The following is a 25,365-nucleotide window of genomic DNA, read 5'->3' on the forward strand; positions in this document are numbered from 1 at the left end:
CCACACAAACCAACTTTGTTTCTCAAAAACAGAGGGATCATTTTTATTCCATTTTTTTTACTGAAAAACTGGAGTATGACAAAAGAACAAGCAAGATTTGACAAGCTACAGAAACCACTTTTAATTAATTTTAATTAATCAATTAATATAGTTACATTAAATAAGATCTCTGATAATATTAACTTCATTCTCCTTTAATTTGAGTTGCTACCTTCATGATCAGTTTACCAGGGCACACATACAAACATATTTCCTGAGTTACCTGAAACAAAGTATTAGACAGGCAGGTGTAAACAAAAACAACAAAAAAAAATCCAAAAAAATATACCACCAAACACCCAAAATGAACTAGCAGAGAAAAAACACACTTTTCCTGAAATAAGCACTTATGCTTTCACCTTCTTGATATAACCAAAGATCTAAAAATAGTCACAGAACATAAAATCACTTTTAGTGTCTTGAGCTGTTAGTTTAACTGGTTACATACTGAGTCTTCTAGCAAGACACATACTTGTTAACCTTGAGAATAATAAAACATGAAAACCCACTCAGAATTTTAAAAATAACACTTGCAGAAAAATCTGTTGCATAACTACTTCAAGTCTTAAAACATTTAATCAAAATCATTAAAGAAAATCTGACTTGGTTTAAGTATAAGTAAAACAAGAAGACCCTTGTGAGCTATTGAACAGGAAGGATACACAGACTTTTTTCTAAATGAGTATCCTTTACTAGCAAGCAATGTTCATTCAGCAGTAAAAGAATGAAGCAGGTTGATTTTGACTTCAATAGGCTTAACACGTGGACCACAACACACTAGCCTTTTTCCCTCTCCTTTTTTGCAAGTGACTCCACCAGGCAAATTAATCTTCCCACAGCATTCAACAGTTTATGGAGACAAGATGTTTTAAGACAGAAAATCAGGGCTCATGACAGTGACTAAACAGTTCACCCAATAAACACTGTTTGCATCTGGTCCCATTCCAAAGTGTTAACGTGCTACATACAGCACATGCTTTGCCCTTTATCCAAGGCACAATGTACCACCACTGAGTAATTTTATGGTAAGCCAACCAGTTTCATACTAGGTGTTGCCTTGGAATACAACTGAAGAAAATGTTGGGGTTTTTTAAATCAATAATCAGGGAAACTGAGCAGAAGATCTGAAAAATGCAAAGAAGCTGCACTTTTATCAAGGCGAAAAAATGGTTGAAGCAAACTTGCTCCCAATATACTGGGAACATATTTTTCCTTTCTCACACTAGCCTTTAAAAATCCAATTGCAAGCAGTAAATAAAACTCTTAAATCCTAGCCCAGTATATCAAATCTTATGATTTCTCAAGATACAGAATTGGATTTCTTAGATGTTTCAAACAAATCAGCTCAGGCAAAATATGTGCTAATGTGTGAGTGTTTTTATAGAGCTTCATTATGCTTTTTGAAACAAAAGGAACAAAAGCCAGAACACAGGAAAAATAAGAACTAAAGCAGCTTCTAATCATCTTTTCATAACAGGGCTAAAATTGTACAAACTCCTCCTTCAGTGGTAACTGTCTCACATTTAATACCCAGTCTCTAGTCAAGACTGCAAATAATTGTTTCGATTTTGTAATGGTCTTTGGATAGTACTGATCTTTGGATGGTCTAAGGATGAAAGCAGAATGTGAAGTCATTTACCTTTTACTAAATTTGCTAAAACCAGTGGGCATAAGAGGGAATATGAAGGGGACAGCAATGTTATATGTGGGTTTTTTTAAACTGGATTGACCACATCACCCTGCTACTCTCCCCAAGTCTGTAGCACAATTTCATTTTTACTCTGGGTTAGGTTTTCAAACCTAGAACTCCTGCAACTGAGCATTTCTATGGAAAAGGCACCTTTCCTCCAAGAATTTTCTCACCTACAACATAGGGCTGCAGTATTCCTAGCTTCACTTTTACACAGCTTAATTTCTTCTGCAGTACAAGAATAATGTGCTGGTAACAGGGTAAACTTTTCCCCAAAAAACACTCAACTATTCAGCCTCAACACTAAGTTATTATTCTGCAGTTATGCCATGATACTTAAATAGCATCCTTACTTTCTGAAATGTCTCTGGGACTAAATCCCGAAGTGACAAAAACCTATGTTTTAATCTGCTACATGTTTCACCTTACCAATTCAACACAGTAAAAAATCTGGAGACAATGAAATTTCAGTCTTCAGAAACATGTCTTACACTTCAGAATGAAAAAAAAATTCAACATGCTTGGAAATACAATGGTCTTGGTATGAGCAAATACAAGGGTAGCAGGGAGTGGTGGGGAACGAAAAAACACAACTGTAAGTGCATATATTTCATTAAGCATTAATTTCTCTCTGTAATATATTCTCAAGCACACACAGAGTCAAGAAAGCACACTAGGAAAGCGTGTGAGGCCAAATACCCAACAGCTTAAGTTAACTAATGAGATAATTAGAGGTCCAAAACAGGTTTAATACTAAAATCACTTACAATTGGGATTTGTAAAGAGAGAGAAGTAACACTGCTATGTAGCAATCCCTGCCTTGTTTCAAGCAGCTGCCTCTAACCATAATATATGATAATCGTTGACAAATGTTGTCTACAGAGGGGAAAGGGCAGCCGTAAGACAATATACGGACTTAAAAATTAATGCTACAGCCTTCTCTGGTTCTGGTTGTGGGTTCCCCACTCTGTCCACTCTCCCTCCACCTCCTTCCCTCCGAGACACTGAGTTTATCTCAGACTCATGATCAAATAATGAAATGCCCTACCAGGAAAAGTACCAAAAAAGCCATACAAGAAAAAAGGATTCAGTCCTCTATGAGAAGATCAATGACATGCAGGGCATACTTCTTTAACTGCTTGATGATGAAACAGCAGCAGTTACAGTATTAGTTAAACACAGCTTTTAAGTACAACTTCAAAAGGAGAAGCCAAATGGGATAAAACAGCTTCTTTCAGCTGAGGAAACAGCAAATAGATTGTTTACAAATAATAGCTACAAAGTACAAGACACTGTGTTTAGAAATTGAAAGTTTCAGATCCAAAACTGAAATGTTCAAAGAAGTTTGCAGGACAGACTTTGTATATTCTGACATTCTTTAATTGATGAATCTCTGCTTTTGTGATTGACTGGAAGCAATAAAAGTGTTTCAACAAATGTGAAACCCAAGCACATTTTTATCACCAGATTTTAATTTTGGTTTGATTTTCAGAAGTAGGAGGATACATGCTGAATCAGTAGAATTCAAAGGTCTGCCTAGTATGAATTCAAAAACTTGAATTAAGATTATATATTTTAAATCCCATATACAGGATAACTGAGTACTTCAAATTAGAAAAAGCTGTTCCAATTTTCCAGTGCGGTAGGAGAGCACATCATGCATTTTAAATACATACTGAAGCTTTTCATACTCTTAATAACATTCTGTGTTCTTGAAATGTTGTAGTCAAATTCTTATCCAGACCACTATAAAGAATACCACAGTTATAGTCTATACTTCTCTACCCACAGTAAAGGGATAGCAGCAAATTACAGTAAAATCTGGTGTTACATTTAGCTGTACAACATTACTATTTAGAGAGTAATTTCAACAATAAATATTTGGTTAAACTCTGCTTTGTCATCAGTGCAAGTAATTTAAGATGAAACTGATCTTTCAGAGAGTCTGTGGGGGTTTTGAGTCTATTTTTATTTTCTGGTTACTGAGCATCTTTTCCTATGAAACAGTTTTCCAGAGCTACTGCTTAGCAAACAGAAAACCACATAGACAATGTTAGAAGTAAAAAGGAAGATTCAAGCCTACAGGCCTGGCAATCCACAGTTCTCTTTAAACTGCCCTTAGCTAACCCTATTTTACTACTCAATGGCAAGATCTTCTAACAATGACATTACAGAGCACACAAGCTGCATGGCTTAGTAACAGCAAGGTAAGATAAAAGATAGGCTTTATCACACCCTTCAGAAAGAATACAGGGAGGAGAAACCAAGACACTGACAAATATGAGCCCCATGGTAGATACAATATCAAGTAAAACACCCAGTTAACCCCCTAGACACTGACAAGTCACCAGTTTTAAGAGAGGCTGTCCCTGCAATTCTTCACAAGAACTCTGATGAGCCATGCTACTATTAATAAAAGTACTACAGAGATGAACTGCAGTAGTACTTTATCTCCTTTAGAAAGAAAATCCAATCAAAGAAACACATAAGCAAAATACTACTACCTGCTTCTGAGAATCTGCAGAGACAATTATTCCTTACTCAAGAGGCCAACTTCACTGAGGTCAGGCCTTGAAAGCACCCCATACTTTAGTGCAGTCATGAAACATTATGCCATCAAAGGCAGCTGTGATGTGCACAGCAAAGGGTTGGCATCCAACATGCTCTTTTACAACACCAACTCAGAGTTGTTGTAATGCAGTGTTTGTGTAGTGCCTCTAAGACATCGGACTACAGCAAAAAAACCTTTTTCCCCCTAAGTCTCTAAAAAAAATAAACCTGCATTCTTGCTGAGCTGTCCCACCTGCAGTACATGCAAGTCTATAATCTCACACTATACATGGAACATACTTTCCTGTTTTCACTAGCCAAACAGAACAGTTATTTTTGGATTACCCAATAGTAATTAATCAATATTCTGCTGATACGGCCTTCACTTAGGCTGTAAACCTTTACAAAGCTCTCAAAGACAAGGTGAAGTCTATGGAGAAAATAAGTTACCAGTAAAATTACCTTCACAGAAGAGTGCACACCACAAAGTTCTTAAGTAGAACTTTTCTATATAATATCACAAAACTGACAACTCAAGCCATGTAAATTTATCACATCAATAGCTAAAGTAAATGAGAAGTTGAAACAGAACACAAAAGGTTACCTATTTAGTAAATTCATGCAATGAATCTTCTGATCTAAAAAAATAAACCACAACTTACCTTTCACTCCAGTAGGAATCTTGAAGATTTGTAGAGTGAAATCAACTATGACAACTGGATAACAGCACAATATCTTGCTTGCCTATAAGGGAATAATTCAGTCACATTATACCAAAAAAATTAACCCACCAAATAAATTAGAAAACCAGATAAGTGAAATTGAGCAGTGCTGAAATGATAAACATTTTGAAAATGTGAACACCCTGATAAAGAGGAAGAGAAAGAAACCCTACACCCAATCATTTAATTTGCACTTTGATTTTTGTCTCTTAAAGTAGAATTGTGGCAGTTTATTTTAAAGTCTAACACACTTAAAGTAGTATGCTTTCAAAACAGAAGGCCAGAAATAACTCCTTACAATGCACTTTGACTTATTGTATAGCCCAGACTACAACAATCGGATGCTTCCACATCCCCTTTTCTTGCTCCCATCCTCTTTGTGTCATTGTGTGAGGACACAATGAACAGTTTTCCAACACTGGTTTTCTTGGGTTAATTTTGCTTGCAATGAGGAAGACAGCCCACCTTCCCTCTTCTCACTCCCCCCTACTTAAGACCAATTCCAGAATGAAATCACAGTTTGACTTAGTACATCCTCCCCAAGAAAGCATTCAACCTTGCTTTAGAAATAGCCAGTGGCAAATATGTTACACACTACAATCTTCAGTAAAACGACTTTTAACCTACTGAAATTTACACACAGTAAACTAAGATGTAGAACACTTCCTCTTTCAAAAATTAGAATAGAGCTACACATTACAAACACAACTATTAAAAATATAAATCATTTAGATCCTTTTTCTGCCAGTGAATACTTTCATAGCTGTCATCCATGTAACAGGTATATTCACCATCATTTTATTTTGTTCCCCATCTTTTTAATCCTAAAAATAGATTAATCTTTTGTACTAAAACATGCTTCCCAGATTAATGCCAAAAGGAAACGCCAGTTCAAAAAGGAACCCCACAACCACCAATAACAATTATTTTTTTTACTTTGTCATATATTTTAAACATTTCTTATAAACTTAGTTTGATTTTTTGAACATAAGCTTCAAGAGGACATATCTCCAAGTTATTTATCACAGCCCACAATACCTTCTTTACATGTCTGTACTTCCCAGAACACTTTTCCATTCTCCACCTATGATCCACATTCTTCATCCTTAATGGCATGACTTGGGAGCTGCTCCCATGAAAAATGAATGTTCTGTCTATACCCACACTCACAAACTGATTCAGATCATACTGGCTACTAGAAGCAAGAGTGTTATTCTTCAGGTTAGCTTCTCTAAATGAGAGCTCTTCAGTGCTGTCACTGGATCCCCAGTAAGACACCAGGAAGCCAAACTAGCTTCAGAATGTTACCTGTGTTGGCCCTTGAATCTAAAAAAACTCATTAATTGACTGCAGTTACTGGAAAATTATCCAAGTAGAAGTGAAACAAAAGGTCTATTTCCACATGAATAAAGTCTGGAAGTTTATTCCACACAGCCCCGGATGTTCAGAAGTTTGAACTCCCTCTCTTCTCCACTATCACCAAATGTGCAAATATTTTGAAATCTTGTCTAGACCATTTAAATTATATTTTTACAATGCAAGTTCATGTGCCACAGGTACAAACTGGTGATAGAAATTTTTGAGATAGAAATTTTTGAGATCAATAACCTCAGAAAACACTGAAGGGAAGGTCATTTTCTAAGCCCAAAGGTAATGAAACTCAGCAGAATGTTGCAACTTAGGCAAAAGAAAGCAGCTCAACTTCCCACCAAGAGGTCAACAGCAGACAGAAAGCAGCATGGCCAGCAGAAATGGAAACTTGTAAGGGAGGAGAGCAGCAGCTGAAGCAGAGTGCTTCTGCTGAATGCCCTTCCAGGGCCACTGCTGCATAACCCACGGTGCCACGAAACTGCTTCTGTTCTGTAACCGGTTGGCGCTGTAGCTTAGGGACTCAGTTTTTCTGCTGTTCATGATGCTTAAGGACACAGCTTTTCTTTTAGATAGTGTCTCAAAGAAGCATTTCTCATTTCAACCTCTGCAGGACTGGATACACACAAGTTGATGAAAATTTGCTGAAGGCGAAGTTCTGTAGAACCATGCTTGTTGCATTGCACTAACGCTCTGGAAGCGCCCATGACAGCTGACAGAAAAGAAGGCCATAAAGCTAAGAAAATGAATACATGTTCTTTGAAACAAATATAGAGTATATAATTTTAATTTAATCTGGTCTTTACTTCTTTTTACAAGAAGTAAAAAACACACCAAATAACTACTTGCCAGTTATTACTGGTACCAAAGCACCTTAAGTTTACTTTAGCTGGCTATTACTTGCTGTCTGGCAGCGATTTTTTTGGAAGGTGGAAATCATAATCATTAAGCTGACAAACCCACAAAACAGCTCCCTTCACAGCAATCAGCAATTCTTCCAGCCATACACATGTGTGGACAACACTATTAACATCAAAAGGGATTAAGTTCAACTCAGTGGGATCTTTACCTGTGGAAGAATGCTGCACACTAAAAAAATGTTACCACAGCGTTAATAGCGCTTTTGAGTGTATTCAGACTTCAGACTACTGTAATCAAAGCCTTACAAGAGAACAATAATAGGAAAGGAACTTTAGACCTAAACCTATAAATAATTATTTTTTTTTAAATCTCAGTGTATAATGCTCAGAGGCTATGTCATCACATCTTGAAAGGGAGCCTTATTTTAAAACAGTAGGTACAAACCATATAAGAGGATTCTACATATAATTTTACCCTAATCCTGAAGAGAAGAGAAATTAGCGATGCGAAGTCTTCCTCGATTTCACCCCCTATCTGATTCTTGGCAAACAGCCTCAGTGCGGGGGCCTATTTACCTCATTTTTCTGCAGTTGCTAACTTACAGACGAAAGAAAGGAACAGCCCAAGATGCAAATAGATGAAGTTATCAGGAGGAGAGGAGTGGTGCTCCGGGAGGAAGGAAATTAGGAAACCAAACGCTTCTCTTCACACAGCATTCACGCGACGGGTGCGGGAAAGGCACCAACAGCCATCGGGACAGATTTTTTCGGGGAAAGGGGGTGCCCTTTCATCTGGCCCCAGACCAGAGGCAGACGAGCCAAGAGCGCGGTAGATGCGGGCACGGCAGCACCCGCGGGAGCCCGCGCAGCGCCGGCCGGCGTGCCCCGAGCCGCGGCCGGAGGCACCGCCCGCGCCGGCAGCCCGGCGAGGGAGGCTTGGAACCGAGCGGCGAGGAGCGGCCCCGCACGGCTCGCCTCGCCGGGAGCAGCGCCCAAGGCTGCGGGAAAAGCAGGGAGGGAGGCAGGGAGGAGCCAGCCCCGCCGGCCGCTGCGCTGCCCGCCCGGGGCGGAGGGGCTGCGGCTGGAGCCGCGCGCCCCCGCCGCCCCCGGACGCGCGTCCTCGGGGCCGCTGCCGCCCCCTGCCGGCCGCGGCGCCCACGGCCCCCCTCCGCCCGCCCCGCCGCCCGGGGCCGGCACAGAAGGAGGGAAGGAAGAAGGGAGGGGGCAGCTCTACCCGATCCGCCGGGCCGGCCCCGCCCGCAGCCTCCGCATCCCGCGGCAAGCGCAGCGGACCAGTGAAAACGGCGACGGATACGCGGCAAAGCGGCCCCCAGCGCACCGCCAGCGCAGCGCCACGGCTGCCCGACCCCCTCCTCGCCGCCATCCCCCGCTGCCCACTGCCGGCGCAAGTCGCGCTCCCCCGGGACCGCTCCCCCGGGACCGCTCCCGCTGGTACCTGCCGCTGGAAGGGCCGCTGGCGCCGCACGCTCCCGAAGTTCCCGGCCGCGGCCGTCAGCCCAGCCCGGGAGAAAACCCCGCCGGCCCCGCCCCCCGGCCAATCCGCGCCCCGCCCGCCCCCGCGCCCCGCCCCCGTCCCTGCCCGGCCGGGCCGCCCTGGCCACGCCCCCGTGCTCTCCGCGTCGCCATTGGTTGGCGCAGTCGTCAATCTCCGCGGGCAGCGCCTCGCCCCCGCCCGCTCTTCCTGGGCCGCTTTCGGCGGCCGCTGCCCGTCGGGGCTGCCGTTCTAGCGGGGGGCCGGGACAGGCTCCGGGAGCCGTGTCGCAGCGCGGGCGTCGCACCGGAGAGACACGGTCCGGCAGCGCCGCTGGCGAGCCATGGCCCTGGGCGAGTCCAGGCAGGGTGCCGGCCGTGCGGGTGCGGTGTGGTGCCGCTGTCCCGCGGTGTCTCCAAGTGGAATGAGCTCCTGCGGCACCGCGGGCTGCGCGGAGGGGAGGCGGTGACCCCTCCCGGCTCTCCGCAGCCCTCGGCAGGTGCCGCCTCCAGCCGGGCCCCGCACGCGGTTGGCGCGGACACGGCGGCGGGAGCCCGGCGGGATGGATGCCCGCGGTGGCGGCGCCGGAGCGACCCTCCCGTGCCGGGAAGTGGAGGGTCGGGACTGCCGCGGCCTGCGGACGGGACACTGGTGGGGACCGGGTCCAGAAGAGGCAGCCAGGGATTCGGTGTCCTGCTGAGGGACAAGGGGAGTGAGGTGAAATGAGAGCATCAGGCAGGGTGTAAGGAAAAAGTTCCTCATGCTGCGGCCAGCTGGGCCGAGGGAGTGGGTTCCTCTGGGATTTCCACTCCCAAGCAGATGCAGTCCTGAGCAACCTGGGCTGACCACGCAGCTGGCCTTGCTGTTGAGCTGGAGGTTAAGTGAGAGGCCTCCTTACAACCTGCATTTTCTGATGGCGCTTGACTTTCACTTGCCTGAGGTGTTTGGATGTGTGTGGATTCTGACTGCTAAAAGGCCTGGATATGAAAAACTCATGGCAACCGCTGTTCTGCACAGGCTGCAGGCCCTGGGAGTGCTATGGAAACAGAAAATTGTTTACATTGTGTGCAGTCATACCGATTTTGCAAAATCCACCACATAATATATGTTGTCTGTACCAGTTCATGCCTTTTGTGCATTATAACCTAAAGTTAACTACAAATTTCTTGCCTAGCCTTCACGTGTACCAGGCTGTGCCTTCTGTAGTACACAGAACAGATTTTTCTACTTTGGAGCAGAGCCGTGTAGTAAAATGAGGCATTTTATATGCAATCCCTGTGTAATTTCTAGGAAAATTATCAGGCAGGGAACAGGATCATGACTGAGATTGCTGACTGCTCTTTACAGAATTCTGAAAAAAATTGTAAGACACCAAATTTTCTTTCTCAAAAATCTCTGTGTGATGCCATGTTACACATAGCTTTAGTCTGATTTTTTGTGAAGAGGTTGAGGGATGTGTTTTCACAATGCCAATCTTAAGATGCTGGGGTTTCATTTAGGGTAGCCCACTAGTGAAAATTAAGTCAACAGGCAATACACTAAATAATCTACATATTTCATAATGTGCAGCATCAAGAAATCAAGTCCTATTTGACATGGATTAATATTTTTTCTTTAATCTTAGTGCTTCAGAAGTAAAAGCAACCATGCAGCTCATAGGAGAGCTCTTAAAGGAAATTAATGTAAGCAGAGAGAAGCAATGAGTTGGCAATGAATAGAGAGCAGGCACCATTAGGTATCTGTGCTTAATTCCACATGTTCATTCTGCATCCACTGAAAGAGGTTAGGGACCAGTAATTAAAGAAGGAATTATAATGCATATGCACAAGCAGTTTTAATTTGTTCCAGCTATATTGCTTGATGTTGTAATCTTCATGTTTTATGTAATACACTGCATAATTTAAATAAATCTGATGAATTATTTTTAGTATCTCTTGCTCCGCATTCAAAAACAGCATTAAAAAAGCCTTTTGAGTCTTTCAAAAGGAGATGGAGTATCATTTTTCTTTTTCATGAAAACTAGTCACTGCATTTTTTAATTTGATACAGCAGATGCTACAATTACCACAGCACTACTGGGTTATGGTTTTACCTCTAGATGCTTTCTATATGCAGAACAGACTCTAAAACTCAAATATTTTCTGGTTCGTTCCTCAGATGCTGTAATATCACTAAGCATGAAGAATGATAAGAGAATATGTGCCAGTTTCTCTCAGATTCCCATGCATGCCTAAAACCAGTAACTACTACTGTAAAAGACTTATGGGTGCAACAGGAGAAACTTGGTCTCTGCTGCTTTCAGAGGCTTCCTAAGTTTGCACCATCCCAGCTGCTGTCTCTCATTGCCAGTACTTGTGTGGCTGCCAATCTTATAATACCATTGGCCTGAGCAAATACCATTACTAAAACAAACTGGCCCTGCAAAAATCTTGTCTTCATTAAGGTTTCCAATGTTGCTAAAACTGGTGGAAATGCTGGCAATGAACTTTCCCTAGATTAGAAAATTTAGGAAGACTTCAAAGGAACTGCTTCTTTTTTCCTCTTTCCTCAGCAAGACTTGGACTTCTGCTCAGAATCCCAGTTAAAGGTACCTCCCAGAGCTTTATTTACACTCCTATTTCTTCTCACACTGGCTTTAGACCATTTGTTTCTGGAGAAGTCTGCTGCCTTCTGACAAACTTTGCTTCTCTGATCTACAGTTTTGGAAGACTAAATAGCCTGGCAGTTTCATTAAATTAAAAATATACATTTCTTTAAACAACATAAAATGTGATACATGTTGTGGTATGTGCTTTTCCTGAATTTTTATTGCGGGACAAACATGTCCTAAAGAGGAGAAGGATGTAGAGAATTTCTTAAGCAGAGTAATGGAACATCTGGGTATCCAGATAAAGTCTGTGTCATTCTCTATGCAGCATGTCAGGTGGTGATTTTCTTAGTCCTCTGATTTTCACAGAATTGGTGAAGAATTGGTGGCTGATCCAACTTCCCTGGTCAAGCAGGGCATCCTAGAGCACATTGCACAGGATATTTCTTGAGTATCTATTGAAGGAGAGTCCACAACCACCCTCACAGTAAAGAACTTTTTCCTCATATTCAAGTGGAACATGCAACATTTTTGGGATATGTACTCTGCTGTACTAGCACTAGAGAAAAGCCATTAATGTAGTTTCTGATATTTTTCTCAATCCCCTTTCCACTTCTCTGAGTTTATATCTAAGTTTTATACCACAGTGATAAGAACTGTTACCAATCTGTTGTTGCACTCAATATGCAAAATTTCTTTAAAGTGCTGATACAACCTACACACTGTTCAAGACATAGAAAGGCTGCAGCGTAGGAGCTGCTGCCTATGGATTATAAATCTGTAGTCAAAATGGCTGTTTGCACAACTCTTGAGCCACTTTGCTTCTTAGCTTTACCTAAATGACACTTTTATAATGTTCATTCTGTAGTCTCCACATTAATCTGTTGGCACAACCATGAGCAGTGTCTGTTACAAAAGAAAATAAGGGAAAATGTCCATTTCTAATTATAAACTGTGTGATGTTAACAGAAAATAAGACATTAGGAAAAATACTTACACTGCTGTCTTGTATGTAAAGATGTCTCCTTTTCACAGATTTTGAAGGAAAAATGAATAAGAAAAAGATTCCAGAAATGGCTGAAGTAAACACAAGAAAACTGCCTAATCTATTCCTGGTAAAATAATATAACTGCTTTAGTTACACTTAGTTAGTTATATTTAGTGACTAACTTTAGTTACTCAGCAACATCATTGTGGTTTCTAAGTAGATTCCTGAGTGGTTCCTAAGATAAATAGATTCCTGAGTGGTCTGGAAGCTGGTCCTGAAAATTGTCTCTCCTTCCATAAATGTTTCTTATAGATGGGAACAAGCTTCTAGGAGGCTGCTTTCTGGAAAGGAAATGTATTTTTTCCCAGAGGTTAGTTTGCAGGCAAGTCCACTGGCATTCAGCAAGGTTCCAAGGCATTCAATTAATGGCTGAAAATATCTTCCATAATGTATTCATTTTGGAATAAAGTATGCTACAGCATAAAAATGCACAGTAGGAGAAGAAGATAATTTTACCTGTGATTTTAGTGTGATAAAAAATGTATAACTGATGAAGACACTTATCATGGACAATATTTTCAACCTCTTGGCACAGGAGACTTCATATGCCCGTAATGTCATTTGTATGCAGTGTCTGGAGCTCAAAGTTACACAATTTATGCACATGAATGATGTGAAAGGTACCCTTTGGCATCCCAGGAGTGGATGCTGCCACTATATTTGATTGCTGGTCAAGGAACGTCCCTTCCAACTGGGTACTTTTTTAATGTGTGATTCTGCATTGTGCTTCTGGCAGTAGAACAGTGCATTGGATTCTCTCTCACCCCAGATTTGACACATAAGATACAGCCCAAAACAAGAGACAAGTTGTATTGCTGCAGTGTGAAGGCATGAGTCTTCTCACACCCCAGCTCTGGTGCTGACAGGGAGGACAAATGCAGCAATCCCACTCTGACACCTCTTGTATGGTAATTATAAGCTGATAAATGTAATTGTGGGGGTTTGGAATTAGTAAGATTCTGATCTTGCAGACACTACTGGTTAAAGGAGTCATTCCTACGACTGCATCTTCTGAATTGCTAAGATTCTTCTTGGTTAGTGCTATACTGACTTAAGGGCTGTCCTCAAGTTAGGACATGTCTCTGTAGATGTGCATTGTTGGACCATCCCATTAAAGAAAAGAAGCCTGTTTTTATGTCTGAAGAAAAGGGACACCTTAAGGGCCTTTGCACCTTTTATAGCAATAGAAATTGTGGAGTATGGAGTGTTAAAGGAAAACCATAAAATAACAAATAGTCCTGAATATGAGCAGTATGTGATGTAAGATAAACACAGTGAATTTAAACTTTTCATTCAGCTAGAGTGAAGGGGTGTGGGGGGGAGGCTGGGGGAAAAGGGGAAAGGGAGGAGAGAATCACATAGGAAATATGCCACGTTCATCATGAAATGTATACCCATAGGTTATACTTTTCTTTTGCCTTTAGATTGCCCATTTGTTTGATTCTGTAGTATTGTTAAGTGTCAAAATCAAAGCCACAACATAAATTCCACTGAACAGCAAAAAACAACTAGCAGTTCAAAGTGACTGCTGATGTGAAAAGCCTGTGTTCCCTTGATGTTGCTGCTTGGCATCACTACCGGCTGGGTAGTGAAGCGGATAACAAATATTGGCAAGGGTAAGTGGCAAGTGTTGCTGAAGACCTAGATTTTGTTTGTAGAGCAAACATCCACAACAGATGGAAAGATCCAACCTCGCAGGCCAAGTCGGGCTCAAAATCAGTTATGCCTAAAGAAATGTAGTTGAAACATGATTGTGTGGTAATAAAGTACAGGATGAAAGCCATTAAGAAAGAAAATAAGTTACTTATTTCATAGCTGCACCAAACCAACCAAAAGACACTCCAGAGGCATCTTCAGTGAAGCAAAGGAGGTGTATCGTCTCAATTTGTATACAATCTTAGTTAACACGTCTAAAATATTTCTGATTCTAATATACTAAGCAGTGTTGAAAGCTTCTGGACTCCAGCTGGAGAGAGCTTGTGTCATCATCAAGTTTTGTGAGAGAGGGATCTTACTTAGCTGAAAAAAGCTGTAGATAACTATCACATTTGAAAGGCATTTACATGGGGCTTATAAATAGAATTGTGAAAATGTAAGCCGGGAGGGATGTTTTTTATTTTTATTGGAGTCTCATGACAGCTGTGCCAAATAGGTTAAGGTCCCACCCTGGTCCCATTGTCCTCAATGGTAAAATGGATATTTACATCACCATTACAGTGTCCATTGTACATATTCCTAGAATCATCCATCTTAAGATCCTGAGATCAAGATGTGGGAAACCTTGCCACTTAGCAAAGATTGAAGAAACTGGGGATGATTGGAACTAAGTATTAATCACTAAACACCTTGTAGGAACAGATTCACCAGGATTATTTAAATAAGTTTTTGTATTACGCTGTCCTGTGGTAGGAAGCCAAACCATTCACTAAGACAACTTTGGAAAGTGCGTATCACAGCGTGACAGACCACACGAGAAAAGAGGACATTAGTTAATTAGATGAGTTCCACGCTAACCTCACAACTGAGTGGGAGCCTTGGCACCAGTACTTCAATAAAGACAAATCAGGATATAGATCAGAATACTTGTAAAGGAGTAAAGTCAATTTTCTGCAAGAGTTTCGAACAGAATATTTTTTTACTTTCCAAAAATTCTAAGTTTCTACCACTCCCTGACTATTGCTAATTTTGAAACTTTCCAATAGCAAAAACATAGGAATTCACAACATAATTACAAAATCAAATCAGCAACACTCCCTGCCCCCAAAAAAACCCACACCAAAAATCCCCAGTAGAAATGGTACTTAGCCATTTCTTCTCACAATTCTAGAAAAGGGGGAAACCCACAGGCTTGATACCATAACCAACCATTTACCTGTTTTCCAAAACTATAACTTTTTCAAAATAAAAAACATCCACATCCACCATCCACTCTGCTTCTATTCTTTAGGATATGTGCTGAGGATGTTCTAAAGCAGTCTTTCCCAGGCCAGTGTACTGGTGCCATGGATCACCTCTGGTTTGATTTGTGGAACAAACAGGGCCAACCACAGAAACTGCTCCAATGGAAAAGTAATGTTAAGAAAATATTTAGTTCCAGCTAACTGTTCCTAAATGTTCCAGCTGTGGTTCTGGCCTTCACTTTCTCTGTGAGGACAGCTCATACAAGAGGCAGTTAAGATACTTATATCTGTCCCATTCCAAGTGCTTAAATAAGATTCCTGACTTTTCCTGGCTACTCCTCCAAATATGTGGAAGCAAGAAAGCAGCACTATGCATCCTATCAATTATCTACAGACCATTAGAAAATTGCCTGCTGATTCCATCTTTGAGATTGCTGCTAGGGAAAACACAAAAGTTGTGTGTCTATAAATGTAATAATAAATCCACTTCAGTTGATTGTGACATAAAACTTCTCCAATAGTTCATGCTTATCAATAGCTCGCTCCACTGACATGAAGATCCAGATGTTTACAGAAATACCTTTTTCTCGTACGTATTTTTAATAGGGAATGCATTTGTAGCAACAGAAAAAGATAGGAATATTAACATTTGTGTTAATATGTAAAAATAGTTTAAAGTTTCCTGATTGGGAGGAAGGGAGGGAGGGAGTGGGGAGGTGTTTCTCTTCAAAAAAATGTGTCTCTGGAAGGGTAGCAATAATTTGTGTTTTTGTCACACTTCATCACAACTAAGAGATAATTTTTTTCTTCCAAATAACTGTGGGTTTGTTTGTTTGTTTTTCCACAGTCTCAGTGTTTCTCTCTTAGTTTGGCCACATATTTTTCTACAATTATGTGTGTTTTTGTAAGCACACATTTCCAGTATCTCTGAACTTGCTTCCCAGGGTATGACCCAACCATTAAGGCTGAACTAGTCAAGTGATTTAACATACAAGGATTTCAGGTAGGGTGTAACCGGAGGAGGGAATGCAGCCCACCCAAGTCTGAGACTGTGAATGCCAAGTTCAAGTAAATTTACTAGCAGGCTTTTTCCTTTTAACCCCCCCCCCCCCATCAAAACATATAATCAAAAGGTGAAGAGTTCAGTTATGGAACAAACAGGACCTCTTTAAAAATATGTAGCTGGTTGTAGCCAAAGACAAACTATGATGTCATTGGGTGGGAACTTCCCCTCACTGTATGTGAGCAACATTGGAGTGATGCGATGCAAGATGTGAATAAAATCACAGGAGTGATTTTAGTATATCTTGGTGTATAGTTGTTGCAACTAATCTTCAATATCAGTGATTTTCTGTTTCATACCTTTGAAGGTTGCTCATTTTCCACAAATTGATGCCCACACAATTTTCCATTCCTAGCCATGCTATATTCATAGGCAGACTGAAAGCTAATTTGATTTGCAAAGTTGTCAATCACAGCATCGATTAGATAGTAGATAATGGTGCTAATGCAATCATTAAATGACAAGCAGCTTTTGCAATGGTTTCTTTGAATAGCTTGTGGGGCCCCATCTATGTTACAAACGCAGTTGATTCGGGGAACCTGGCTACAGACAAGTTACCCTGTACTGGGTGTTAACATTTATATTGATTGTCCTGCAGACAGTTTGGTACCTAGTTCATATTTATGTCTGTTTGCAGAACTGGAAACTAGTTTTGCCCTCAAGAAATTTCACATGCAGCCAGTTAGGCTTTAGCCTAACAGCAAGCTTGTGAGAAACAGCAAAACAGCAAAGGCTTTGCCTTTACAGCAAACTGCTTGAGAAAAGGCCTTATGTGCTGCTGTCAGAAAATGTGTCAGAAAAACATGTTTTACAGAAAAACTGGTACTTATGTTGATGTTTCTAATTCTCAGTATTCCATGTAAGACTCTTAATGGTGACAAAAGAAAGCAAGGTCAAATCCTGGCTTCACCCTATCACTATAAATCAACCTCTCTTGACAGCACAGGGGGCTTCTATTTTATCCTGTATGTTTTACACTGTAATATGGCCAACAGTGTGAATCAAGTGCTTTACTTTTGCAAGCTTAGGCCAAAATAAGTTAAAGAAGCAAGTTAGTTTGATTTTCTTTTTCTACTACAATATAGGTATAGAATTCCACACAATCTTTTCTCTGGATTAACTATTAGAAGTTTAATTGGTCTGTGGTGAACTACATTATTATATATGTAGTTCAGATATGTGGATCCAGATAAAATATCCATCTCTTCTCAATTTTGCTTTTCCAAGGGAGAATGGAATGAATGCTTCCTTTTTAATTAATCTGACTTTTCAATTTCACTGATGTAATTTTCTTTTTCATTAATCACACTCAAGAAAAAACATTGGATAGATAACAAACAGCTTCACAACTAGCATTGATTTTCAAAGAAGTCTGTTAGCAGTTTCAAATACTGTATTCACAAAGGTCAATAAACTTAAAATGGACAAACTCATTGTCTGTGCCTATAGACTGCTGAGGGGAAAATGTGCTTCACAAAGAGCTGATCTCCTTAAAATCTTCTATCTCAAGTCTTTGCCTCAGGTAACTTTTTAGCATGACAAAAGTATACCACATTTAGCCATGACATTGCCAAGACATCTGTGGTGTCCTATATAAAAAATAATCAGCACCCTGATTTTCAGATAATATAAAATTTGCCTGACACACAGCCAAACACTTCATGCTATTCTTTTTTAAATATGGATTATTCATTTTGTTTCTTGAAAGGAAGAAATTACAATGAATATCAATATTGGGCCCAAATATCCAATTTCTATTTTTTTGATACTGCATGATTGCTTTATTAAATATAAAATCTTTAATCAGCATGTTTCCTTTACTGATATTTTATCATGACAGTAACTTTGGCTATTATCCATATGACATTTAGCAGTATTTCAGTTTTATATGAGTAAAAGCATCTATAACAGTTAAAAGTGTATGTGTATACTAGTTGTATTGTTAATAAGGAAAAGTATTTTACTGTATGCAATTCTAAATTATTGTGAATTAGGGAGTGATATTTTCTTTTGGGTGAGTGGAACAGCCATAATATATATAAAATCAGAAACAATGTATTTGTTGACATCACTACTGTTTAGCCTAGAAACTCTCAGAAACTAACTTTTGCACTGTACATACAGAATAACATCTGTCCATCCAAGCTGTGCACAGAGCAGGTTAGAATTCCTTACAAAATCCATATCCAACACATAATTTTCACTTTAATTTGATTTGAAATGTCTACACAGCAGGTGTGTGCTAAGTGTTTAAAGTGATTCAAGGGAGACTAGGAGTGCAATTCCCTGTTTGGAGCAGGCCTACTACAACATTTGAAAAAGAAGCAATAACAGCATCAGCATTGCTCTTAATGTCTTTGGAGCCGAGCAGAGCGGACGTGCCCCTGGCAGCTCCTTCCAGCCACAAGAGTTCCACTGGGCTGCTGAGTGGAGCAGGGAGTTTGCCCTGAGACATGGCTGACTTCCCCTCAAATGCCCTCTCAGCCCGTAATCCACAAACCCCACTAATCTGCACCGGGGCTTCCCTGCATTACCGTGGATTAGTGACGTGCTGCTGTATCATATAGCATATTTACGCACTGTTTACAAACCCTGTGCAGTTTAACCCATGACAAGCATGGGTCTGTAATCTCATGTGCTGTCAACCTTGTTTAGTACCAGTATAAAAATATAGATATAAATAGTGTTGTGCTTACTTCACAGGAGAGTTTTATACAACATACTGCATGTATACTTTATAGACAGCTTTTCACATTCTTGGAAAGGGAGGTTGAGTATCACTCGACACATTCAGCCGTTCCTTTGCACAACAGCAGCCTCTCACAAATCTGTCAGGAGGCAGTGGTGTTCAGGGACTTTGCCTGGATTCCCCTTTACTCCACAACTCTTTTCTAGTGGCTTGGCTTCCAGCCTAGCAGTGTTACTTATTCTTCCTCTCTCAAATAAAATCTGTAAGCCTCTATCCTGCAGGAAGCCTGACAGCCTTAGACTCCCTGCTCCTGAAGGCTTCAATCACCCTGTTTTTTAAGGTTTACTAGTAGTCTTCTGCCAAGCATGGCTCAGTTCAAAAGTAATTGTGACTAATTCAAAAGGAGAAGCAATTTAAAGGATGCACTGAGTTCCTTTAATCTCACCATTTGTTTGCTCTTTTCGCTACACATCACCATTATATTGTCTCTTTTCCTTCACTTTTCTGTGGCGAGCCAGCAGATGAGTTACTGCAGCAAGATCAGGAAAATTGGAAGAGTTCTTTGCTAGGCTTTTCAAACAACTTTTGGTCTTCCTGTGCCAGGTGTCTGTCACCTAAGACCATGGCAGGCCCTCTCCTCCCCCTTCCACTCCATCAGTCCACAGTCTCTCTGCGCATAGCTCCCACACACAGTTGCCATCATCAATGCATAAATGTACCCACAGGCCCTGCAGAAGGATTGGCAGCACTGAAGTGTTTTCTCTTGCTCAGAGAGAACTGCAGAGCCAAGCAGTGGAGTGAAAAGTGCAAGATCCAGCAAGGAGTAATAGGGTGGGAAGGACAGGGGGGGAACCATGCTGGGAGAAAGAGTAACCAAATGCCTTCCTAGAAGTTGCTTACAGCACGTGGACAGGCACACAAACAGCTCTGCATCTCTGCAGCTCAAAAACACACTACAAATTCCCTAAGCTGCCCTTCTTTAAGAAGAGAAAATACTATACCTGGATTTTCTGGGCAAGTCATATCTGTCCATTCCTTCAGGGCCCAGTTGGGGCACCCCTTTTCCTTTTAAAACTTACACCTCACTTGACATCACCTCTCTCCTCTGCAATCTCCTCCTTCTCTTCCTTTTCCCGTCTGACTGCTGCAAGAGACTGTATTCTGTCCCTACTCTGCTAAAGCTTCAGCAAAGTTATGAAATATGGCAAGAACAGGCATAGGGGAGATTCTGACACTGGTAAGATGTGCAAGCCTGAGTCGCATGGAAAACTAATTTTTATGGCTACAAACAACTGACTATTGCTATAGTCTTTAGTTCTAACACTAATTTCACCATGAACAAATTGCTGCTTTTTCTAAAGAATAGATTCCTTTTCTAGGTACTCTAGGCAGCAATCTTGGAGAGGCTTCTGTAATTTGCATCTCTGTTGAATTTTATACTAGATGCAGCATTTATCAGCATTTCTGAGGAAATTTCTAGGTAAACTGAACTGCAAATTTGCTTTATGTGCTAAGAAACCACCTACTTTAGAGAAGTAGTGGGAACACTCTTCACACAACATGCACAAACCCTCTTATGATTTAAATGTGAACAGACTATGTATCTTTGCTATGTTAGCTCAATAATCCAAACTTCCCTCAGGCAAGTTGCCTGTGTGTCTAAACAGCACACATCTGCTCTTTTCCACCACTTGTTTACATGTTCTTCCTCTCTGTGTGCTGCTCCATCCTCATTTTAAAGACATTCCTTAATGCTTTGTTTATTTCCCATGTACATTTCACAACTGCATGCTGTAACAGTAGTATGTGTTGAGTGCTGGTTTTTATATAATTTATGATCCAATGTTTGATTTTTAATGTATTAGTGTATATGAAGAATAACTCCATGAAGTCATTCAAGGTTAAAATCAAGCCTTCTGGCTTCAGGCTTATTGGGCAGCATTGCAAAATGCCACATTGCATGGTAATGTAACTAATGATTCTACAGTGATACATACTATAATACAGAGATGGGGATTTAGGATAGGAGAGAAAAATCTAATTAAAGTTAGCAATTTAATAGTGTTATCCAAAACATTAATACATTCTTTTACTAAGCATAATAAGAGAAAAAATACACACTGAGAAACATAAATGTTTTTTTTAGATAATGACATCTTTGTTTTTCTCAGGTATTAAAGAGTCTGATTTTCAGAAATGCTGAGTAAATATTTGTTCAGTGCACTAAAAAATAATGCTGGATAGGTGAGAGGGAATTTCTATAAAGTCCACCATTTTTTGCAACGTTAGTACAGTGTTGTACAAATATCAGGATGATGAAGATGCTTATTTTACCCTAGGGCTGGAGTAAAACATTGCTGCAGTTTGAAAATTGTGACTAGATCAGCCCAGTTCTGAGAAGTATCTTACAAACCTTTTAGTTTAACATTATTTTGTGTTTTCTTTTTACCATTTCAAGTGTTCTACAATTAATAAACCAGATAGCCTGAAGTGGGTTGTTTGTTCCTGTACTGAAATGACAATTGGTGCTACCAAAACAAAGCACTCAGCACAGGACTTGTTTACATGTTTAGTCTGCTTGCTTATCATATTTGAGTGCTGATCAGTGCTGCCTTAGTCTCTTTTTCCAGAGCCTCTGGTTGCCAGTCTGGAGTAGAGCCTGCAGTGTGGGTTTTTAATGAAATGCTTAACAATAGAAGTAAATTTCACAGAGAAATATTTTTCCTTTATAACGTAGAAATCTAAGCAGGCATATAAAAAAGTCTGTGACATTAGGAATGGGCACATCTGACATTTCATTCTTGTAAAATGCGCCCACAGACTAACAATGCATCATTCAGAAAAGAAACCAAGTATATTCAAGGTAGAAACATAAGCAAAAAGGTATTCCTGTACATAAATGAATATTACTGTAGGAAAAAGGTTTCTGCTGATCGATCTGTTGGAATTACAAAACCCTACAATTGACAGAACAGATTCAGTGTGGAATTAAATTCAGTGTGGAATTAAAAATCAAACACTGAGGAACTCATTGAGATAATGATTTCTGCTCCTAGGCTTTTTTCTTTTTGGGGGGGGAAGTAAGTCAGGAATGTAAGTCTCTTCTATTTGTGATGGCCATAAAAAACACAAAAATACTTTTTTAGATATGTATAAATACTATTGCATAATGCCATGTTGATCTCTGATCCTTGTGAACACAATTATTTCCTTTGGACAAAACCCTCTCTTCATTAGCACTGAATGGTATTTGTCAGTCTTTTTCCTGTTTAGATAATTTGTTCAGTGTTGATATATTTGAAAACATTCAATTGGTTGGAATAGTATCTGCGGCTTTCCATCAAAGGAGTGATGGCAGTGGCTGTGGGTCTAAATCTCAAAGCACCACTCTGTAGACTTCCTAAGTGATTAGTACAGAGTATTATCGCTCTCCACCATCTGGCTATCTAATATGGAAACGATATTAAAGAAATCAGAAGACCTATACAGGCTTCGTCACTTTGGATGTACACAATGTCATAGCAAAAATGTGGAAGCTACATTTAAAACAACAAGAGATATGCTTAAACATAAAAGAATTGTTTCTCTTTGCAGGGAAGACGTACGTCTGTCTTCCCTCATTTTAATTACTTGCAAGTATATAAAGCCATACATATGTGTACTGAGATAATGCAACTCAGCACATATAGGCAGGCTACATGTTTAGCATGCTAGGAGTGGAACCTGTTTAAGTCTCATTTTGGTTTTGATGTCACTACAATTAGTTGATATGTTTCTGAGGCTTTGATTCATGTGTGCTTTAAAGGTTTTGAAGTTAAATGCTTTGGGTAAGGCAGAATTAAAGATTCATCAGAAATTTCTGTGCTAAAGCCTCACAATCCAATACATAAAAACTCTTGTAATTCAGTGTACTGTATATCTTTGTGTATAAAAATATCCCTTTATAAGGAAGAACAAAAGATACGCTTCTCCACTCCAGGAACATTACATGGAATAAAGAGCCTCTGAAAACCTCCAAAGCACAGAATGCAAGCTTGTGCTGCCAGACAAAAGTGAAAGCCTATCCTGTTTTCTCTCTCCCTGATGTAGTTGCTGTGTCAGATGAGGGCATCAGGGCAGATTCAAAAGTCAGAATGAAGAAAAGAGAAACAGTGCAGAGAGAAGTGTGGTGAATTTAGTCCTATGAACACCTAGGTTTTCCCTGTGCAAGCCCAGCTTTAGGCTTTTTAATTTGTTTGTTTTATAGAAGTGCGGATAAAGGCAGTAATTAAAAATGAGTTATCAAATTCCACTCTTTTGTAGGTGTTGTGCTCCGGGGGATTGTAAGCCCTGTATCCGGCAAAGAGGAAAGAAGAAAAAAAGGGAGGTCTTTTCTCCTGTTTCCTTCAAGCTGTTTAGGAAGTTATTTCTTTACTTATTTTTAAACAGTTTTATTTTTATCTCACAATGAAAATCAGCTTCTTTGCCTTGCCAGAGAATCCTGAGCTAGTGGGCTTTCTACTCATGTCCCAAAAGTGCTGTAGCTGCTTATGAGGAAACAACATGTTTGGCTGAGCAGCAGAACTATTAGAGTCTGGTTGGTAAAGATTTATGTCTTTTGGTCCTGAAATCTCCTTCCCCACTGCAGTGACCTCAGGTCCTCCTCTGTGGCACCTGCCTCAGACAAAAGACAGGATGAACTGCATCTAAGTGGGGGAAGCACAGTAGCAGAACTCAGAACCTTTCCCTCTGCTAAAGAATAATTTTCCTTTCTCTTCTTGCTAACTGTAGGGGTTTTTTACAAAGCTTGTAAAGCATTCATTGTCTTTAAGATGACTATCCTCTTGCACATATGGCTGAAATTGGTCACTGACTTCAAATGTTAAAGGGCAATGGCTGACAGAAGTCATATGCGCCGAAGGAAACCAGGCTATCAAGTCACTTCTAATATGTAGGCTTATATTTGATATTCTCAGTACTTTTGACCACAGTTCTCTGACCTTAGATTATGTTCTTCATGATATCCAAGGAGTGTAGTAAGTAAGAAAACCAAAAAAACACCATCTTGTCCAAAATTTCACTTCTCTTTCTTCTCCATGTATCATGAAAAGAGCACAGCACCTTTTCCCTTTGTGTACAAGCTAATTATTATACACATGAAGGCTGTGGAACTGTGTAGCACTGCTTTTGGCAGCAAAGCCAGCTCAAGTCAAGTTGATGAACTCTGTTTACTGCTCCCAGTTTGATAAAATCTGCATTGTACTTTGCATCCACAAAAAAGTTGTGTGGACACAGCTGTCTCTGGACTCTAGGATAAAGTGGACGGTTAAAATGACACACATTAAAAACCCCACAGAATTAATTTTTTTAAGGTATTGTTAATCCAATTTTTTTCAATGTTCTTATTCTCATTTCTTCTGCTTCAGTAGTGCAGGGGCAAATGTGCACTCCTATAGCATGGGGAAAGGAGCTGGGAGGTGAGTCTTAAAGCAGATCTGCTACCAAAGTGGAATAATTTTGAGTTATTCCTGAAGTGTGAAATTCTGTTCTGACTGAAGATACAGCAAGTTTGTCTTTTACTGCAGGGTGGATAGAATTCCATCCTGGGCAGCCACAGCACCAGGGCAATAATCCAGGCCCTACTGACATCAGAAGTAAAATATCCCATGAATTCAACATTGTGGCACTGAATAAACTCCAATAGTTGCAACTCTGTTCTAGGAGAGCTGAAAAATCTGTGAAACGTTATCTGTCAGTTGAATCTCCCCTGCCATTATAAATTCCAATCATAACTATGGAAAAAGAATTATTAAAGGACCAAAAGCTAAAATTAAAATTGCTCCATACTTAACTGTCCAAATCTTTTGAAAAATTATTTAGGATACAAATAAATTTCAATTCTACTGTGCCTACATTTGCATGCATAGTTTAGGCAAATATTTTAAGAGAGGATTTAAAATTTTCTGGTACAATTTTTTTTAAAAAGCAAGTGTCAATTAGTACAGACTGTCACACATTTTCCATAAAATTGGCACTAACAAGGCAGACAGGGACACACAGTTGGGCAGTACTAAAGACACAAGTTTCACATACCTAAAAATAATCAGGTGCTGGTAGAATATATAAGGAGAGAGAAGAATTGTCAGCCTCTCTGCAGGGTTCAGCCAGTTCCTAATAACCTTCCATGTCTGGTTTGTAATATACAGGACCTTTTCATGAACTCCTAGTCCTGGCAAAGATTCCTTTCCCCCAAGTAAGGAGCATAGAGCAACCCACACAGTGAACACTCCATAACAAGGCCTATGAAAACTAGCACAAGATAGTTTTTGATATGGAAATATGCACTTTCCAAACAACTTAGATACTTTATTTTCAGTT

The 25,365-nt window shown here is 40.2% G+C and overlaps 1 protein-coding gene across 24 annotated transcripts in view; it reads right to left on the reverse strand.

Annotated features, from left to right (window-relative positions):
* EPB41L2 (erythrocyte membrane protein band 4.1 like 2) overlaps window positions 1–25,365 on the reverse strand; it is a 132,539-nt gene that overhangs the window by 96,426 nt on the left and 10,748 nt on the right. For 22 of the 24 annotated variants that reach the window (XM_064413166.1, XM_064413165.1, XM_064413173.1 and 19 more), the window contains exon 3: window positions 4,942–5,023. In XM_064413166.1, coding sequence (XP_064269236.1) covers window positions 4,942–5,023 — 82 coding nt within the window. Of the gene's footprint in view, window positions 1–4,941; window positions 5,024–7,805; window positions 7,944–8,685; window positions 8,805–25,365 lie in introns of those variants that run through there. The other 2 variants (XM_064413168.1, XM_064413169.1) reach the window with 2 other exon arrangements.

Source organism: Passer domesticus, chromosome 3 (assembly GCF_036417665.1).
Source record: "Passer domesticus isolate bPasDom1 chromosome 3, bPasDom1.hap1, whole genome shotgun sequence".
NCBI lineage: Eukaryota > Metazoa > Chordata > Aves > Passeriformes > Passeridae > Passer > Passer domesticus.